The 17,460-nt window shown below is 35.7% G+C and overlaps 1 protein-coding gene and 1 long non-coding RNA gene across 2 annotated transcripts in view; one reads left to right on the top strand and one right to left on the bottom strand.

Moving 5' to 3' along the window:
* LOC128025804 (synaptotagmin-9-like) overlaps positions 1 to 5,493 on the top strand; it is a 28,481-nt gene extending 22,988 nt beyond the window's left edge. Inside the window, exons 4-7 of the mRNA XM_052612325.1 lie at positions 679 to 799; positions 1,154 to 1,325; positions 2,158 to 2,287; positions 4,832 to 5,493. Of these exons, the coding sequence (XP_052468285.1) occupies positions 679 to 799; positions 1,154 to 1,325; positions 2,158 to 2,287; positions 4,832 to 4,900 (492 nt within the window). The 3' untranslated portion in view covers positions 4,901 to 5,493. The remainder of the gene's footprint in view (positions 1 to 678; positions 800 to 1,153; positions 1,326 to 2,157; positions 2,288 to 4,831) is intronic.
* A 10,434-nt stretch (positions 5,494 to 15,927) lies between these two features.
* Positions 15,928 to 17,460, bottom strand: LOC128025825 (uncharacterized). Its single transcript, XR_008186240.1, has 3 exons — positions 17,438 to 17,460; positions 16,625 to 16,642; positions 15,928 to 16,088 (listed from the first exon to the last, which is right to left on the bottom strand). It is a non-coding gene; the product is annotated as an uncharacterized LOC128025825 (long non-coding RNA).

A 17,460-nucleotide genomic window follows, 5' to 3' on the forward strand; every position in this document is an offset into this window, starting at 1 on the left:
TGGTCTATTACACTGTGGTCTGTTATTGCTCCTAAATGGCACACACAAATAAAATATAATTTTGAACATCCACATTAAATCACCACAGCAACTATACTAACACATAAAAATATGTATCTTGTAATGTAAAATATTTTTTGCTTAGTAACAAACTGTCCTTCTGTATATGAGTCAGTTTTGAATCACCATAACATATTTTATTTTCCATTTCTGGGTTCTGTCATTCTAAACCGTATCCATGAAGTTCATATTGCAGAAGCTGATCGTCAGGTGTAGATGAATCTCATCAGTTAGATCCTCCTTTTTCAGTAGACTGGAGGCCATCATAATGAAGTTCAAATGAATAGGTGTTAGAAAAGCTCATCTCACATTCTCAGCTGAGTTATTTTGAGGGAAAGTGATAACACGGCTGTTACTTTTAAATGCTGCTTACGTTAGTGTCGTTTCAGATATGATGCAAAGTGCTATGAACAACTTCATAAAAAGGTGGCAAGTTGTTCCTCTGTGAACTCCATGTCATCTATATTTACCATGTTTTGCACAATTTTCAATGAAAGAATGATTACATGAACAAACGCATGAACAAATAACTGAATCAAACAGTCATTAAGAATGGAGGTGTTTACTGTACAAGTAGAATAGCAAACTGGAATAAATAAATATTGTTTCGGTTTCCAGGACAATGTGGACCTGGGGGATCTGATGTTTTCTCTGTGCTACCTACCTACTGCTGGACGACTGACCATCACCATGATCAAAGCAAGGAATCTGAAGGCCATGGATATCACTGGAGCTTCAGGTATGAGCAGATTCAGATTTCATTAATATACATGTAATATATATATATATATATATATATATATATATATATATATATATATATATATATATATATATATATATATATATAATATTACATTTGCATTCATGCATAAATAGATTTAATAACTGATTCCCTTTTATAGTAATATAACATGGTCAGAGTTGTAGCTTTGACTGTATTTCCAGACATTAAAGATAACTTTCCAGTGTATGTGTATCTTTCTTTGGATTTGTGTTCAAAAAGGAACCGCAGAGAAAAGGTCATGGCATTATATGTAATATTCTATGATAACATTAAAATTTTTACTGTCCACTTGGACTAATTTCCTAGATCCTTATGTGAAAGTTTCTCTGATGTGTGATGGACGGAGACTGAAAAAAAGAAAAACCTCCACCAAGAGGAACACATTAAACCCAGTGTACAATGAGGCCATAGTGTTTGACGTCCCTCCAGAGAACATTGACCAAATCAGCCTTCTCGTAGCTGTTATGGACTATGACCGGTGAGAGTTTATTTATTTATTTTTTTATTTTTTTACATTTATTTTAAATATATAATTATATTTAACTGACAATTATGCATATGGAGTCGTATTACACACCATAGCTGGTGTGGATGCTGTTACTGTTGGAAAGTCGTGGCCTAACGGTTAGTGTTGGACTTGCAATCCAAGGGTTGTGAGTTTGAGTCTCGGGCTGGCCAGAATTGTAGGTTGGGGGAGTGAATGTACAGTGCTTTTTTCCACCTTCAGTACCATGACTGAGGTGCCCTTGAGCAAGGCACTGAACCCCCAGGTGCTGCACTGTGTGTGTCCACTTTGGATGGGTTAAACACAGAGCATGAATTCTGAGTATGGGCCACCATACGTGGCTGTATTCACTTTTATCATTATAGCTTTTTCTGCCTTTAATTCTGTTTGTATTCTTTTGTTTATCCTGTAAGTGTAGCATTGTTTTGGTTGTTTAATATTGGGATGCTAAACATGGATGGACAAGGCAAAGCAAACACATCCTAAAATTTACTTTATGCTTGTGGACTTTAAGTCAATACTTCATTGTATGTTAATTATTGTGAACATGCTTTTTGTTTGTAAACTGAGAGATGAGTCAAAAAAATATATAAATTAAAAAAAGTTTAATCATATTATTATTAATCCATAATTATACACACAAAAGTACACACACACTTCTGATTAAATGGTCTTAATGAAGAGATAACATATGCGAGCCTTATAGAAGGGGCTGTGGAGATTCTTAATGCAGTTCTGCAAAAAGTATAATATTGCAAAAAGTAGTCTTATGAAGTAAACTGTATTTTTCTGTGTCTTTACACAGTGTTGGTCACAATGAGGTCATTGGCGTGTGCCGAGTAGGTAATGATGCTGAAGGTTTGGGCAGAGAACATTGGAATGAAATGTTGACGTATCCACGCAAACCCATCGCACACTGGCACCCTCTCATCGAGGTAAGACTGCATGGACTTTCTCATTCAAAGGTTAATTCAGGTCAAATTTAGTATTTGCTAATAGGCAGCAGGCCTAATACATCAGGCATAATACAAATTGCCTTAAATACTCCGTGTTCCAAATTATTATGCAAGTGACATGTCAATAGGATTTCGGTACAATTAAGAGGCATAATTTTGTTTGTGTTGTTTTTCACATCATTTCAAGTAACTGGTGTCAATCTCAGACAGGTTTAGTCAATAGTTTGCCAGGTCTTCTTAGGTAAATGGAAACCCTTCTTAAAGAGGTTGTTCCACATTATCAAGCAAGTTCTCATGAAATATAGTGTTGAAGAAAGATCTTTCTAAAGATGAAAAGTATGAAACAATGCAATGTCTTGCAAAAGACATCAAAACAAACAATATTTTGCAAAAAGCAAATAGAGATACTGGCAAAATATTTTTGGAGAGATCTTGGTCAGATTAAGATTTATTAAGGAAAGTTTCTGTCAAACAAATGAACTGTATATGTAAATAAGCCACTGCTGAGCAGCGGCCAGGTGTTTGAAGCTACTGGAGTCTCAAGATCCTCTCCATGCAGACTAGCAGTTGTGTGTAAAGCTGCAGTTCATTCACTGCTAACCAAACCTCACAAAGAGAAACCTGCACAGTGGCTCTTATTTTAATATACTTTAAAATATAATTTATTCCCATAAAGCAAAGCTGAATTTTCAGCATCATTACTTCAGTCTTCAGTGTCACATGATCCTTCAGAAATCATTCTAATATGCTTATTTATTATCAGTGTTGGATTTGTTAATTTTGTTAATTATGTTAATTTAATAATAATAGTGTACATTACTAATTTCAGCAATGACTCATCTGAACATCTCTGATAAGCCATTCCATTAATACGCACAGCATAATCGTGTGATTGGTTATAATGCAGTGCTGTACAAACGCGTCTGTCGACTCACCGCCAGCCAGCAAGTGCAGATTCACATTTAGCAGCTAATACGGTGCCCCATTGAATGATCTAGTCACACTCATTGTATCAAATATCCAAAAATATTAGTAGACATTTTTTTGTCTTTTGGAAGCCGCATTCAAAATCTCTCACTTTGAATGGACATGTTGCCTCTCATTACTACTATACTTCAGAGTTATTTTTAAGCAGAAAGCATAGAGTGGATATCAAAATGTGAGAACACTCTATAAATACATTATTTATTATTATTTTCTGAAATATTGTTAATCTTCATTATATTATCTGTAGATATACCACTATTCTGTTAGCGTGTGACCAAATATCCAAGGCATTAAAGAAAAACCTTTATTGAGCACAGTGATCAAAATTGGAGAACAGTAACCACTGAAGCACAAAATAAGATTATAACAAAAATTTGGAGGGTTACAACTGCCAGTAAAAAATAAAATAATAATAATAATAATAATAATAATAATAATAATAATAATAAAAGTAAATAGGCTTGGCCATTTCATTATTTCAGTATTTTTAGCTTCAAGGAGCTGCTTTACCTGTTTGCGGTGTGACAGGGGCACTGTCTTGCATGTAAATTGCAGGCTGACTGGGAGATAACTACTTGCAGGACTGAATGTTGTTGAAGGAGGTTCAGATAAACATTTGCATTCACCCTACCATGTAACTGTATAAGAGGAAATTAGACTGTATAACCAGGAAATTAGAGCCAGATTAACAGCATTAAGTTGGGTATCTTCAAGTGTTCTCAGATTTGTATATTATTATTATTATTATTATTATTATTGTTTTATATATATATATATATATATATATATATATATATATATATATATATATATATATATAATACAATTATTTCAAGAAATATGCTAAAAAAAATTAAGACACACAGTTATTCTGCTCTTTTGAGGGGAAATTCAGACATGGGGAAAACAAAAGAATCAAGCACACTGAACCATTACTGACCTTAAAAAAAGTTTGATTTTCTCTGAAATTCTCTGTAAAACTCACTTTCTAGAGACTTTATTTAAAGCAAACATCCACTGTATATATAGCTCTGTCATTTGTGGCACTTCAGGGAGCAAGAACAAATAATTTTCTATCACAGTTTTGAAGGCTGAGGTGAAGAGTACTGTGCGATCCTGTTTTGTTTAGTTTTGTCTATTTAAAGGTCAACCTATTTTTAACTCTACCCTTCAACCCAAAATAAATAAATAAATAAATAAATTCAATTTTCTCATAACATATTTCAGCACAACATAAATAAATAAAAATACCTTTTTTAGGACAATTACTTTAAATTTCAAATAGTAGAGCATAATTCAATTTTAAAATGATTATTTGATTTTTTATATTATACACACACACACACACATTTAATAAATTAAATGCTAGGATGATTTGTAAATACCTGTGTATGTATTTATTTAATTGCTTGACCTGTGAACTGTGAATTTAATGTAAATGTCCAATTAAATAATGTCAAAGCAATGGAAGCATGGGCAATGGAGTTTTGAGTGAACTAAGATTAATAGTTCTTTGTTCTCCTGCACTCTCTGCAGTATCACAGTACTGGAGGGGGAAGTCAGGGAGGTTCCTGTAATTCCTTGAAGGCCCCCCCTTCACCATAGCCTGAGGTCCAAGGTCTCATCTTTAGAGCAACAATAGAAGAAAATTCATGCACAAGATGTTCTGTCCTGGGATTCAGAAGCCCAAGATCATAGAGCTCCAGTTGGCAGTTCCTGTCAACAGAGGGAATGGTGTGCCATTTACTTCTACCTGTGCACCTGGAAGCCCTTCCACTGCATGGGAATACTTGATTGTTTCAGCTGCATGTTGAGTGGTCACATACTGTATGGTTATTTTGTGCAACTCATGGTGAATTGGAAAAGAACATTTTGTGGAAAAAAAGTGGAAAATAATATTTTTTTGTTGTTCTCAACGTTTCGATTTCAAGTAAATGTTTTCTAAATCAGTCTGTGTTTTAAATGGAGTGTCAGTGTGTCACTCAGTGCTCTTGAGGATAGAATGTCAATTTCCCCTTTTTAATTTATACCCTCCCACAGCGCATGAGTGTGTTTTGGTGTGGTGAAGTTCAAGATGTTCTCTGTTTCTTGTTTGAAATGCTCTGTGGATTTTGTCATAAAGCATCATGGTGGTGAATTGTTTACAGACTTTGCAAGTAAAATGTAATTTCTCATGTTATTAAACATCTATTTCTTACAAAACTAATCTGGTTTAAATGAAGTGTTTCTGTTTATTGAAATCACTATGCAGTATAGGGTTCATTTGATCATCTTTAGATTTAGTTTAGTTTTTAACTTTTTGAATTTAGTCTGTGTAGTGTGTGTTTGGGCATAACAAATAAATAAATGTGTACAAAGTTACAAATCTCAAAGTCCACTCCAAAGGGATATTTATTTATTTATTTATTTTTTATCCCTTTTCAAGAACCACAATGAACGGCACATTTGGATTACAGCGTTGTTTTCTGGGTTTTGTGATGTCTCAAAGTGGCCCAGTAGAGTAGGGAGGGGGAGGGCCGAGGTCGTGGTTAAGGCGGCTGTACATGGTGTGATTCTGATGGTCGGAACTTCGTGAGCCCTCGCACATGTCAGAATTGAGTTTATCCGAAAATCTTACAGAGGCAGTCATATGACACAAATTTAGTATGATTTTACAAACTCTGAGATTATCATTACGTTTTTACGCCACTCATTACAATATGGATTCTGAGGACGAAATTGTTTTCTTTGTGGCAGCTAGTGCTTGATACATCCAAAAAAAAAAAGAAAAGAAACAAAGACATGGCAAAGAGAATGGCTGAAAAGTAGATAAAAACATGGACTTTCTGTACTTCATAAACAACTCGAGGTGAGAAAGTTATTTTTGATTTTTTAGTTGTTTTGCCGGAAATACAAACTGTTCATAAAGCTGAACGGAAAATTTGGCACAATTCGGAATAACAAATACAAAGTAGAGCTGTATAATTAACTAAAATTACTATTTATGTACATAATATGTGGGTTTTATCATCTTCTGGTTGGTCAACTTCATATGGATCGCCAAACCACATATACGTCATTAGGGCTGTCACTTTTAGTTCGAAAATCGATTGCACAATCGATCTGATCAACCAAAAAAAGTTTTGAAAATGAAAATAGGGAATGGATTTTAAAGGGGGGGGGGTGAAATGCTATTTCATGCATACTGAGTTTTTTACACTGTTAAAGAGTTGGATTCCCATGCTAAACATGGACAAAGTTTCAAAAATTAAGTTGTACGTTTGAAGGAGTATTTCTGTTCCAAAAATACTCCTTCCGGTTTGTCACAAGTTTCGGAAAGTTTTTTTCGAGTATGGCTCTGTGTGACGTTAGATGGAGCGGAATTTCCTTATATGGGTGCTAAGGGCGCGTCTGCCGGAAGAGCGCGCGCTCCCGTATAGCAGAGCAGAGAGAGGCTGTGCACAGACAATCACTGATCACAGCGAGAGCATCGCGAAATGTCACAAAAGGAGTGTGTTTTTGGTTGCCAGGGCAAGACAACCCTGCACAGATTACCAAAAGAGAAACAGCATTAAGGGACCAGTGGATGGAGTTTATTTTTACAGAGCATCAATGGAGTTGTGCAAGTGTTTGTGTTTGTTCCCTGCATTTCGAAGATGCTTGTTCACAAGGCCCAGGTTGACGCTGGATTTGCACATCGTTTATTTCTTAAGGATAATGCAATCCCAACGAAAAAGGGTCACGATCGTGTGTTGGAACCGCATGCGGTGAGTAAAACTGCTTCAAATATCTCTGTGTTGTTAACTTAGCAATCAGCGCGTAAGCACATCAAGTAAACAACATGCGATGTTGTTATCAAACTGCACGAGTAAAACTGCTTCAAATATCTCTGTGTTGTTAACTTAGCTATCAGTGCATAAGCACATCAAGTAAACAACATGCGATGTTGTTATCAAACTGCACTTTCCACATGTACAGCTTAAAAAAAAAAAAAAAAAAAAAAAAAAAAAAAGACGACAAAGTGGAACTTAGTCATTTTCCAAAACCGCTAAGCAAATATATACAGTTTCAGTACATACCACATAGAGAAGCCTTTGCTGATGCTGCTCTTGTTAAATTTCAGCCTCTGGATCTGTGTCACAGTTTCCAGACGCGCTCAACACAAAATCCTACTGGCGCTCGTGATTCTTTAGCTCCGCCCACACGTCACGCCTCTAGGCACTCGTGTTTTTCCGGGAAAAATCGGTACAGACTATCTTTCTCTTATGAATATAATAAAAATAAAGACTTTTTGGAGTTATGAAGGATGCAGTACTACTCTATAGGTAATGAAGATTAACAGGATATTGAGTGAAAACGAGCATTTCACCCCCCCTTTAACCAAATATGTACACTATTTATTATTTTCAAGTCCATTTAAAGTTTCATTTTTTGAACAGTGAACAGTGGTTTGAAATGGATTGAATCATTATTTAAAATAATTTTTGTATTGCCTAAATCATAAATGCAGCCGGGTTGAAGCCTGCACTGATGTTTTTCTTTTGTTATGGCAGCTGTCCCCTCTGCACATATATTTTTTGCTGTTTGTTATTCTGCACGAAACGTCTTGCCAATAAATAAGAAATATTGTTGACTTGTGCGTTTCCAGCACTCTCTTTACGTTCGTCCGTTATTTGACGTTGAAAAAGGAAACGTCTTTTTTTAGACGTTTTTTTAGACAATTTTTTTTAGACAATTTTAAAATCGATTCAATAAACACTTATGTCTTAAAAATCGAAAATGATTTTTTCACAAAAGTGACAGCCCTATACGCCATGAATTTAAACTGACAGCGCCCGATTTTTGTTTGACATGTTTGAAAATTATCGGGAGGTGTTGTGGTAACGTTCTCTGATCAGCCCATAATTGTTCTTACACGATACGAGCCACGACCATGCAAGCATCTATGATTTTCTCCCGAGATAAAAAATCGTCTGTGAGCACGTATGACAGCAAAAATTACACTGTGTATGCCCGCCTTTAGAAAGCTTGGTTGAGTGCATCAGACAAGACGACAACGAAGAAACAGTGCTGCTGTAGCATCAAGTTTCCGCAAGTTATTACACATGCACCTGAATAATTATGTATGTAAATATGTATGTTACAATGATGAAAACGTTTTTGTAAAAAAAAAATTCTAACAGAAGTGACAATGTTGGACAATGATGTAATCTTCAGAATATACACTTCAATTCTGAGACTACAGTGTTTCCCATACTTGAGTGTGGGTGTTTTTATATCACTGTATTTCTGAAGGAAACCAACTGTTAGTACTGCATAGCGCTGTTTTGTACATTCTTTACCGTGGAAACCTCGATTTCTAACACTCCAACAGGCAGAGAATGAATCTGCATATATATGCCGGCATAAATAGAGTCAAAATCTGTGGGAAACACTGAATTATGGTATAAATAAACTCAACTGTTTAACAGTTTTACTGCAATTCACGTTATAATGTTAGAATTAAAGGACAATAGACATAATACACATAAACTTATATGTAGGTAGTAAATGCAGTTATATTTAAGCAGCTGTTGACATCCTGTCTAAAATGTAATTTAGCCAAAAAACAACAACGTTTCCACTCTAATATGTCTTGCAATAACTGCGTGAAAAGGTTTTGCATGATACTCTTGCTCAATATTCTCAGGGTCTGAATCCGGCTCAAACTGATATGGCAATGTTGACATCATCTTTAAAGGGGGGGGTAAAATGCTCGTTTTCACTCAATATCCTGTTAATCTTGAGTACCTATAGAGTAGTACTACATCCTTCATAACTCTAATAAAAGTCTTTAGTTTTATTATATTCATAAGAGAAAGATAGTCTGTACCGATTTTTCCCGGAAAAACACGACCGGCTGGAGGCGTGACGTGTGGGCGGAGCTAAAGAATCACGAGCGCCAGTAGGCTTTTGCGTTGAGAGCATGTGGAAGCTGTGACATTACCCTGAGGGAAAAACCATCATCCAAAACAAACCATGGCTTATAGTCAGATTCAGGCGTTTATTTATGATCCAGAATCAGATCCCGAGGCTGAAACTGAACGAGAGCAGCAGCAGCAACGACTCGCTCCGAGCGGGGCTCCAACCCGGGTCTCCGGCATGGGAGGGGACGCACTAACAAGGAGGCAGAGATATTTTAAGCAGTTTTACTCACCGCCTGCGGTTCCAACACACGATCGTGACCCTTTTTCGTTGGGATTGCATCATCCTTAAGAAATAAACGATACGCAAATCCGTCGTCAAACTGGGCCTTGTTTGTAAAACAAGCATCTTCGAAATGCAGGGTACAAACAAAAACACTTGCACAACTCCGTTGATGCTCTGTGAAAATAAACTCCATCCACTGGACCCTTAATGCTGTTTTTTTTTTTTTGGTAATCTGTGCAGGGTTGTCTTGCCCTGGCAACCAAAAACACACTTATTTTGTGACTTTTCGCGACGCTCTCGCTCTGATCAGTGAATCGCTCTGATCAGTGAAATGTCTGTGCTCAGCCTCGCTATACTGAGTGCGCGCTCTTCCGGCAGAAGTGCCCTTAGGACCCATATAAGGAAATTCCGCTCCATCTAACGTCACACAGAGCCTTACTCGAAAAAAAAACTTTCCGAAACTTGTGACAAACCAGAAGGAGTACTTTGGGAACAAAAATACTCCTTCAAACGTACAACTTAATTGTTGAAACTTTGTCCATGTTTAGAATGGGAATCCAACTCTTTATCAGTGTAAAAAACTCAGTATGCATGAAATAGCATTTCACCCCCCCTTTAACTATAACAGAGCAGACGGAACTTGCTGCTTTGGCAAGGGCGAGGTCGTACTGAAACATTGTCCAAGCAGTTCACCAATCACTACGCACTGGGGACAGCTAATCAATCGGATCACATTTTGCTTTTCAGAAGGTGGGCCTTCATCAAACCCAGGACTAATTGAGCCGTTTATGCCAGGCTGGGGAGGAAACAGGAGAGCTTGTTCTAGTACACCCACAAATTAAAATCAAGACTTTGTATAATAGAGTATAAAAGCACTTTTTATCATAAAAAGGACCCTTTAAAGATAATGAACAAGATGCCACATGGATCAGGCTATCTTGAGTCTTTCTTGTAATTTGACCTAATGAAAAAGATCTTAATTAGCTTTAGTGGAAGCATTAAGCTGCATTGTACAATATATCAGTTTAGGAATATCAACTTGAACTGGCAATTAATTTCAAATAGCAGAAGAAATATTGAACCACAGCCGTAAAAAAAATAAGTAAATAACCTTTTCCATGTAATGACTCCAGACACTATTGAAACTAGTTAATTTTCCCATATTGAGTCTGACAGAAATTATTTGCCTTCATACAGCTCTAAACAAATGTTCTCATTATAACCAAAGCAACAGACATGATGAAAGTGCTGTGTTAAGTGTCACAGGCATGGTGCAACTCATGTCAGATGGCTCTCATTCATGGAGATTGATTTAGGCATTCATTGTTGTGTGTGTTTTGTCGCCAATCACACTCCATTTGTTCCTGTCAGAGACACGAGGTCTTGCTTTCATCAGATACATCTGTTACCTTCAGATAGAGAACAGCCTTGGAGAATTTTTTTGTTTTGTTTTTTTCACAAAAAGAACAGGGTTGAACAAAAACCTGTGCTTCAGCACCTCATCTCTTGTGCTGCATTATATTCAGCGTTGGATAATTTTTTTTAAATTATATTTCTGGATTCCAAAACTTGTTTTCCAAAAAAGTTAGTGCTAGCTTTTATTTTACAGGTGCATGGTTATCAACAAAGATGACACCTTGACAAATACAGAAAGTCCATATTACTTTAGCAATTTATTATTATTATTATTATTATTATTATTATTATTATTATTATTATTATTATTATTATTATTATTATTATTACTATATTGGAGTTTACAAATTACCAAAATGTCCTCTCTAATCTCCAAATTTGTTCCAATCTCATACTTGTGTGTTTATAAATATGCATTCAGCTAAATGTCAATCAATAATTTAGGCTGTATCTTCTAACCACTTTAAGATACTGAAACAAAACTTGATATGACAACTTGAAACAGAACGCCTGATCAGTTTGGAGAAAAATAGCCGTTTAGATTTTTTTTTTTTTTCTTTTTTACGTCAACATTTGTTTTTTCAGCATTTCAAAACGCTTTTTTTTATTACTTATTTACCAATGTGTGATAGTTAGGAATATGCGTATGCAGCTTAACATATATATATATATATATATATATATATATATATATATATATATATATATATATATATATATATATATATATATATATATATATATATTTATATATATATATATATATTTACCATGAATAACATAATAACACACTTTAACATGCCCATTCTTACCAATATAGTCACCAATGTCAAACTTCATGTGATCTGTGCTCAGATGAAATAACATTAAACCAGTTGAGCCACAAATGGAGCTCATCTTTAATGTCAAATAGATTTATATTTGTTTCTATTGACTTTATGTTCTATAAAGCACTTTGGGAATTATTCCAGGCTTGTCCTGGGATTAACAGGTTACTCAGAACTCATGGACCACGATCCTGGAATGGTGCCTTTGTCTCTACAGCACTCCGATCATGTCTGTGACATTAAAAAAGTGGCAAGGGGTCAAAGATGTAAGTGCTGACCAGAGACTCTTTAAAATCTCATAACAGTCTTGTTAAGGGTAGACAGAGTCTGAGCTGTATGAATGTAGTGAGAGCAGATTTTCTTCCAGTGTAGTGTGTGTTTGTGTGTGTCTGTGTCTGTGTGTTTCTGTGTGTGTTGCTCCGCATGAAAATTAAAATGAAAGAGGTTAAAATGAAAGAGGTTAAAATGAAATTAATTCACTGTCGAGCAACACTCAAATTCTAACCAAAACACTCAGACTATGATGACTCATATATCATGGTGTGTGGAGTTATAATCTATCAATTGTGAAATAATGTACTAAAATGACTACTTATTGTACAATAAAACTGATTCAAAGTCACTTCACATTAATGGTGCTTGTTAAGGCACACATAACTGTTACTATTGCTCATACACAGGGTTTTTGTCTGGCAGAGAATAAAATTGAGAAGAAAAAAAAAGAAAGAAAGAAAGAAAGAAAAAAAAAAACTAGCTATATCTATACCATAGACATTTGAAATTGGCTCTTTCCTTACCCACCTAACAACCAACTAGAACAGGAAAATAGACAAATTAAATGAAGACCACCAGTACCGTTTCTAGGCACAGGCAAACTAGGCAGTCGCTTAGGGTGCCACCAGCTGGAGGGTGTACACAATGGCACTATATTTATCAGGGTTGTGATAAAGAGTTGCACAGCCAACCTGAAATATGAATGCAGCCCCCACTGGATCCCGCAACATCACTGGTCTAGACTCACTAGAGCATTGCCAATCTGAAGATGCCTGTATGCACATTAAATCAGAGCACTGTTAACTGTTTCCTGATTATTGCATGCAAAGTTTGCATTTGGAGCACCCAAAACACCAAATCATGTTGAACAATTGTTCCAAAATGTGTTCCATTTTTGCACCAATGCATTGTTAAAGGATCAGTGTGTCATGCAATATTCCCACATAAAACTTTAACAGCCAATTAAAAAATATTGGTAAAATAAAATTATGTAATTCACAAGATAAATGGATCCTTTATTAATCTTCATAGTCAATTTTAATGCATCCTTATGGAAGGTCCAAATGCTGAATAAATTAATTCATAGTGCTTAAAGGGAGCAGCATCATACCATAGAGGGCATATCATCATTGCTATTTAAAGGGGAAGTTCATGTGTCAATCAGTAACAAAGAAATACTGTAAATAGCTGCATTCAGATTACTTTTTTGCCCCGATCAGGTTTTTACATGTGACGGGTGCTAGCAAAATGATTCACAATGAGCAAAATATAAAAAAAGAGAGTGTTTAACATAACATTAACATAACATGGATTTATTTGTGGCTATCCACCACAATATCAAGAGTGACTCCCACAAATAGATTTTCCAAAAAGTCTTTGACTTCGTTTAATAAACATGATCACTGCATGAGTCAAAGTCGAAACTCGTTGTGGGTGTTTTTATATCACTGTATTTCTGAAGGAAACCAATGGTCTTCTGAAAATTATGGATGTAATTTTCATCTTGCCTTTAATGTCAGAGCAGGGTTTGTGAGCGCAGGCTCAGCGATTATTTGATTACAACTTTTACCGGGTGAATATATATATATATATATATATATATATATATATATATATATATATTTTTTACATTTACATTTATTCATTTAGCAGACGCTTTTATTCAAAGCGACTTACAGATGAAGACAGTGGAAGCAATCAAATACAACAAAAAGAGCAATGATATATAAGTGCTATAACAAGTCTCAGTTAGGTTAACACAGTACACGTAGCATGGGATTTTAACTAATATAATAAATAAAAAGAAAACAGAATAAAAAAAATAAAAGAATAGAGCAAACTAGTTAGAGGTCTTTACACATACACACACACATACATATACAATTGCATAATAAATGAAAAGAAAATAGAATACAAAAAGATTAGAAAGGTAGTTAGATTTTTTAAAGAATAGAATTAGAATAGTGAGTGTTAAAGTTAGAGGGTCAAATAAAGATGGAAGAGATGTGTTTTAAGCCGATTCTTGAAAATGGCTAAGGACTCAGCTGCTCGGATTGAGTTGGGGAGTTCATTCCACCAGAAGGGAACATTTAATTTAAAAGTCCGTAAAAGTGACTTTGTGCTTCTTTGGGATGGCACAATCAAGCGACGTTCACTTACAGAACGTAAGCTTCTAGAGGGCACATAAGTCTGAAGTAACGAATTTAGGTAAATGGGTGCAGAGCCAGTGGTAGTTTTGTAGGCAAACATCAATGCCTTGAATTTTATCCGAGCAGCTATTGGAAGCCAGTGCAAATTGATAAACAGAGGTGTGACGTGTATTCTTTTTGGCTCATTAAAAATTAATCTTGCTGCCGCATTCTGAATTAATTGTAAAGGTTTTATAGAATTGACTGGAAGACCTGCCAAGAGGGCATTGCGATAGTCCAGCCTGGACAGAACAAGAGCTTGAACAAAGAGTTGTGCAGCATGTTCCGAAAGAAAGGGCTTGATCTTCTTGATGTTGAATAAAGCAAATCTGCAGGTTTGGACAGTTTTAGCAATGTGGTCTGAGAAAGTCAGCTGATCATCAATCATAACTCCAAGGCTTCTAGCTGTTTTTGAAGGAGTTATGGGTTTGCCTTGGAATCACAAGCAGTTCTGTCTTGGCAAGGTTGAGTTGAAGGTGATGGTCCATCATCCAGGAAGAAATGTCAGTTAGACAAGCTGAGATGCGAATAGCTACCGTCGGATCATCAGGATGGAATGAGAGGTAGAGTTGAGTGTCATCAGCATAGCAGTGGTATGAAAAGCCATGTTTTTGAATGACAGAACCTAATGATGCCATGTAGACAGAGAAGAGAAGTGGTCCAAGAACTGAGCCCTGAGGCACCCCTGTAGTTAGATGTTGAGACTTGGACATCTCACCTCTCCAAGATACTTTGAAGGACCTATCTGATAGGTAAGACTCAAACCATTGAATTGTTGTTCCTGAGATCCCTTTCGCCAGTAGCGTTGATAGGAGGATCTGGTGGTTAACCGTGTCAAAAGCAGCGGACAGATCAAGCAGGATAAGTACTGAAGATTTGGATTCTGCTCTTGCCAGTCTTAGAGCTTCAACAACTGAGAGCAAGGCCGTCTCAGTTGAATGTCCACTTCTGAAGCCAGATTGGTTGCTGTCAATGAGATTGTCGTGGGTGAGAAATGTAGAGACTTGTTTGAACACAGCTCGTTCAAGTGTTTTTGCAATAAAAGGAAGAAGGGAAACTGGTCTGTAGTTGTCTAAAAGAGATGGGTTGAGTTTGGGTTTCTGTGGAGTTATACTACAGTCTAAATGATGAGGGGAAAACACCAGTGTGGAGGGAAGTTTTGATGATGTGAGTGAATGCAGGTACAACCTCAGGAGAAATGGTTTGAAGGAGATGAGATGGAATTGGATCAAGCGGGCAAGTTGTAGGGTGATTAGAAAGGATGAGTTTTGACACTTCTGCCTCAGAGAGTGAAGAGAAGGATGTAAATGAATGTAAGTTTGCTGGTGATATGAGCTTGACTGACTGTGGTGTGGAAAATTGTGCACTACCCAGATAGCAAACAGTCATTGAAACTATGCTGAATCAACATCCCGTTGTCAACATTAAGTCATTGAATCAACATCGAACTCTGATGTTGATTCAACATCATTTTGCACCCTGATTTAATATTGAAACAATGTTGAAATTCTGTCCATAGATCAACGGAATTTCAATGCTATTTCAATTATCAGGAATATTGAAACAATGTTGAAATTTCAACTGAACCAAGGATCAACGTGATTTCAATGGAATTTCAATCGTTTTAAAATGTTAATTTTAAATGTAATGCCATAAATTGAATAGCCTGCTTTATCTACAGCCAGGATGTAAAAAATCAATGGAACATTTAAAATCTTGTATAAAACACAGAACACACCACACTATTTAAAATCAAATTCATGTTTATTAGCTTCTCTACTCTTTATTTACATTTCATTGTCATCTGATGCCTGCATAAGTTGTCGTCCAGTCCCTCCTGCCCAGTCTGGCGAATAGCGCAGCCACTTTTGGGTGAAAATTGGGTGATGGTAGCTGTCCCCATCTGCTGAGTAAGAGCATCTAAAACAGAAAATAAAATCACAATGCAAAACAAATATAGCATTTAAGTTAAACAGAACATATATTTGAACAAATTCAGTAGCCTAGGCCTATGATTTTTCAATGATCGGATAAGGCAATAAGTCCTCGTGTTGTAGGCTAGATCATATTTCCCCTATATTCAAAGCACTTTTCAAAACTGCCTGTTCATGGATGTATTCGAATTAAAGGGAGGCAAAAAGGATTAGCTTGCAGTGACCTCTTTCATAAGGAAAATGTATGAGGCCAATTGACTCAAAAATGTTTATGTTTATTATTTTATTGGTTCAGAAGTAGTTGTTAACTCCACAAATTTAATATAAATAACTGGATACTTATTAAATAGTTAATGTAGATTAGAGTTACCATAGACAAAAGATGTTTTGACAAAATAATCATAGACAAAAACCGTTGCATTCAGTTTTTGACGAGGTTTTGGGCTGGAAAACCAATTGCAAGTGGTGCAAGTTGTTTGCAGAAATAAAATAAAATGAAATCAAAAATGTTGTTTTGCTTACTTGGTGTGCAATAGTGATCTGTAAAAGAACAGAAAAGAAAAAAATATCTGTTAAAAACAGCAATTAAAATTCACAATCATACAGTGTGACTGTACTTTATACATATGTACTCAGGTAGCCAATCTGTTATTAAAAATTTAAAAATAAAGAATATAAACGACATAATATACAAATTAAATATACAGTGGTTTATTCTTTTCAGCTACAGTTGATGTCATAGTAGCATTCAAGAAATAAATGTAAAATATAAAAAGCGAAATACACTTTAATGTAGGCATATAAAATATACAATTCTCATTAAAGCTAATGAATTACGCCCCATTAACTGGACTCCCCCGGCCTCTCAGATCACCATTAATGTTAAAGGGATTTTAATGCTAAAATATGCTATTTTTTATGCTGCACTTTCTTCCTATAGTGAATATCAAGCTACAATATATCTGTTTGTCAGCTCAAAAGTTTCAGTGGTAGAACTTTTGCCTGGCGTGTCAGAGGTCCGGGTTTGGGTATTAAAATGAAGTACAATAGTTGTGCAAGTACAATGCTGTATCACTTGCGACGCAAACATCCAAAAGCAAATGAAAGCCGATGAGTACAACTGATGAGTAGTTTACACTTTAGATTAGGGGGTGCAGAAAGCTTAGTAAATTATTTATAATGTTTATTGAGATAATAGTACAATGTTGACATTTCAATGATTTATAAGTGATTAATAATATATTAACTAGTAACTATTAACCATTAAGGATTTTGTTCGATTCAGTTGTTTACTGAAGGCCCTGACTGAAACCCCAGGGTACTCAGGGTACTTACTGTCTGACAGCAGGTTCACTCAG

This window comes from Carassius gibelio, chromosome A13 (assembly GCF_023724105.1).
Source record: "Carassius gibelio isolate Cgi1373 ecotype wild population from Czech Republic chromosome A13, carGib1.2-hapl.c, whole genome shotgun sequence".
Lineage (NCBI taxonomy): Eukaryota > Metazoa > Chordata > Actinopteri > Cypriniformes > Cyprinidae > Carassius > Carassius gibelio.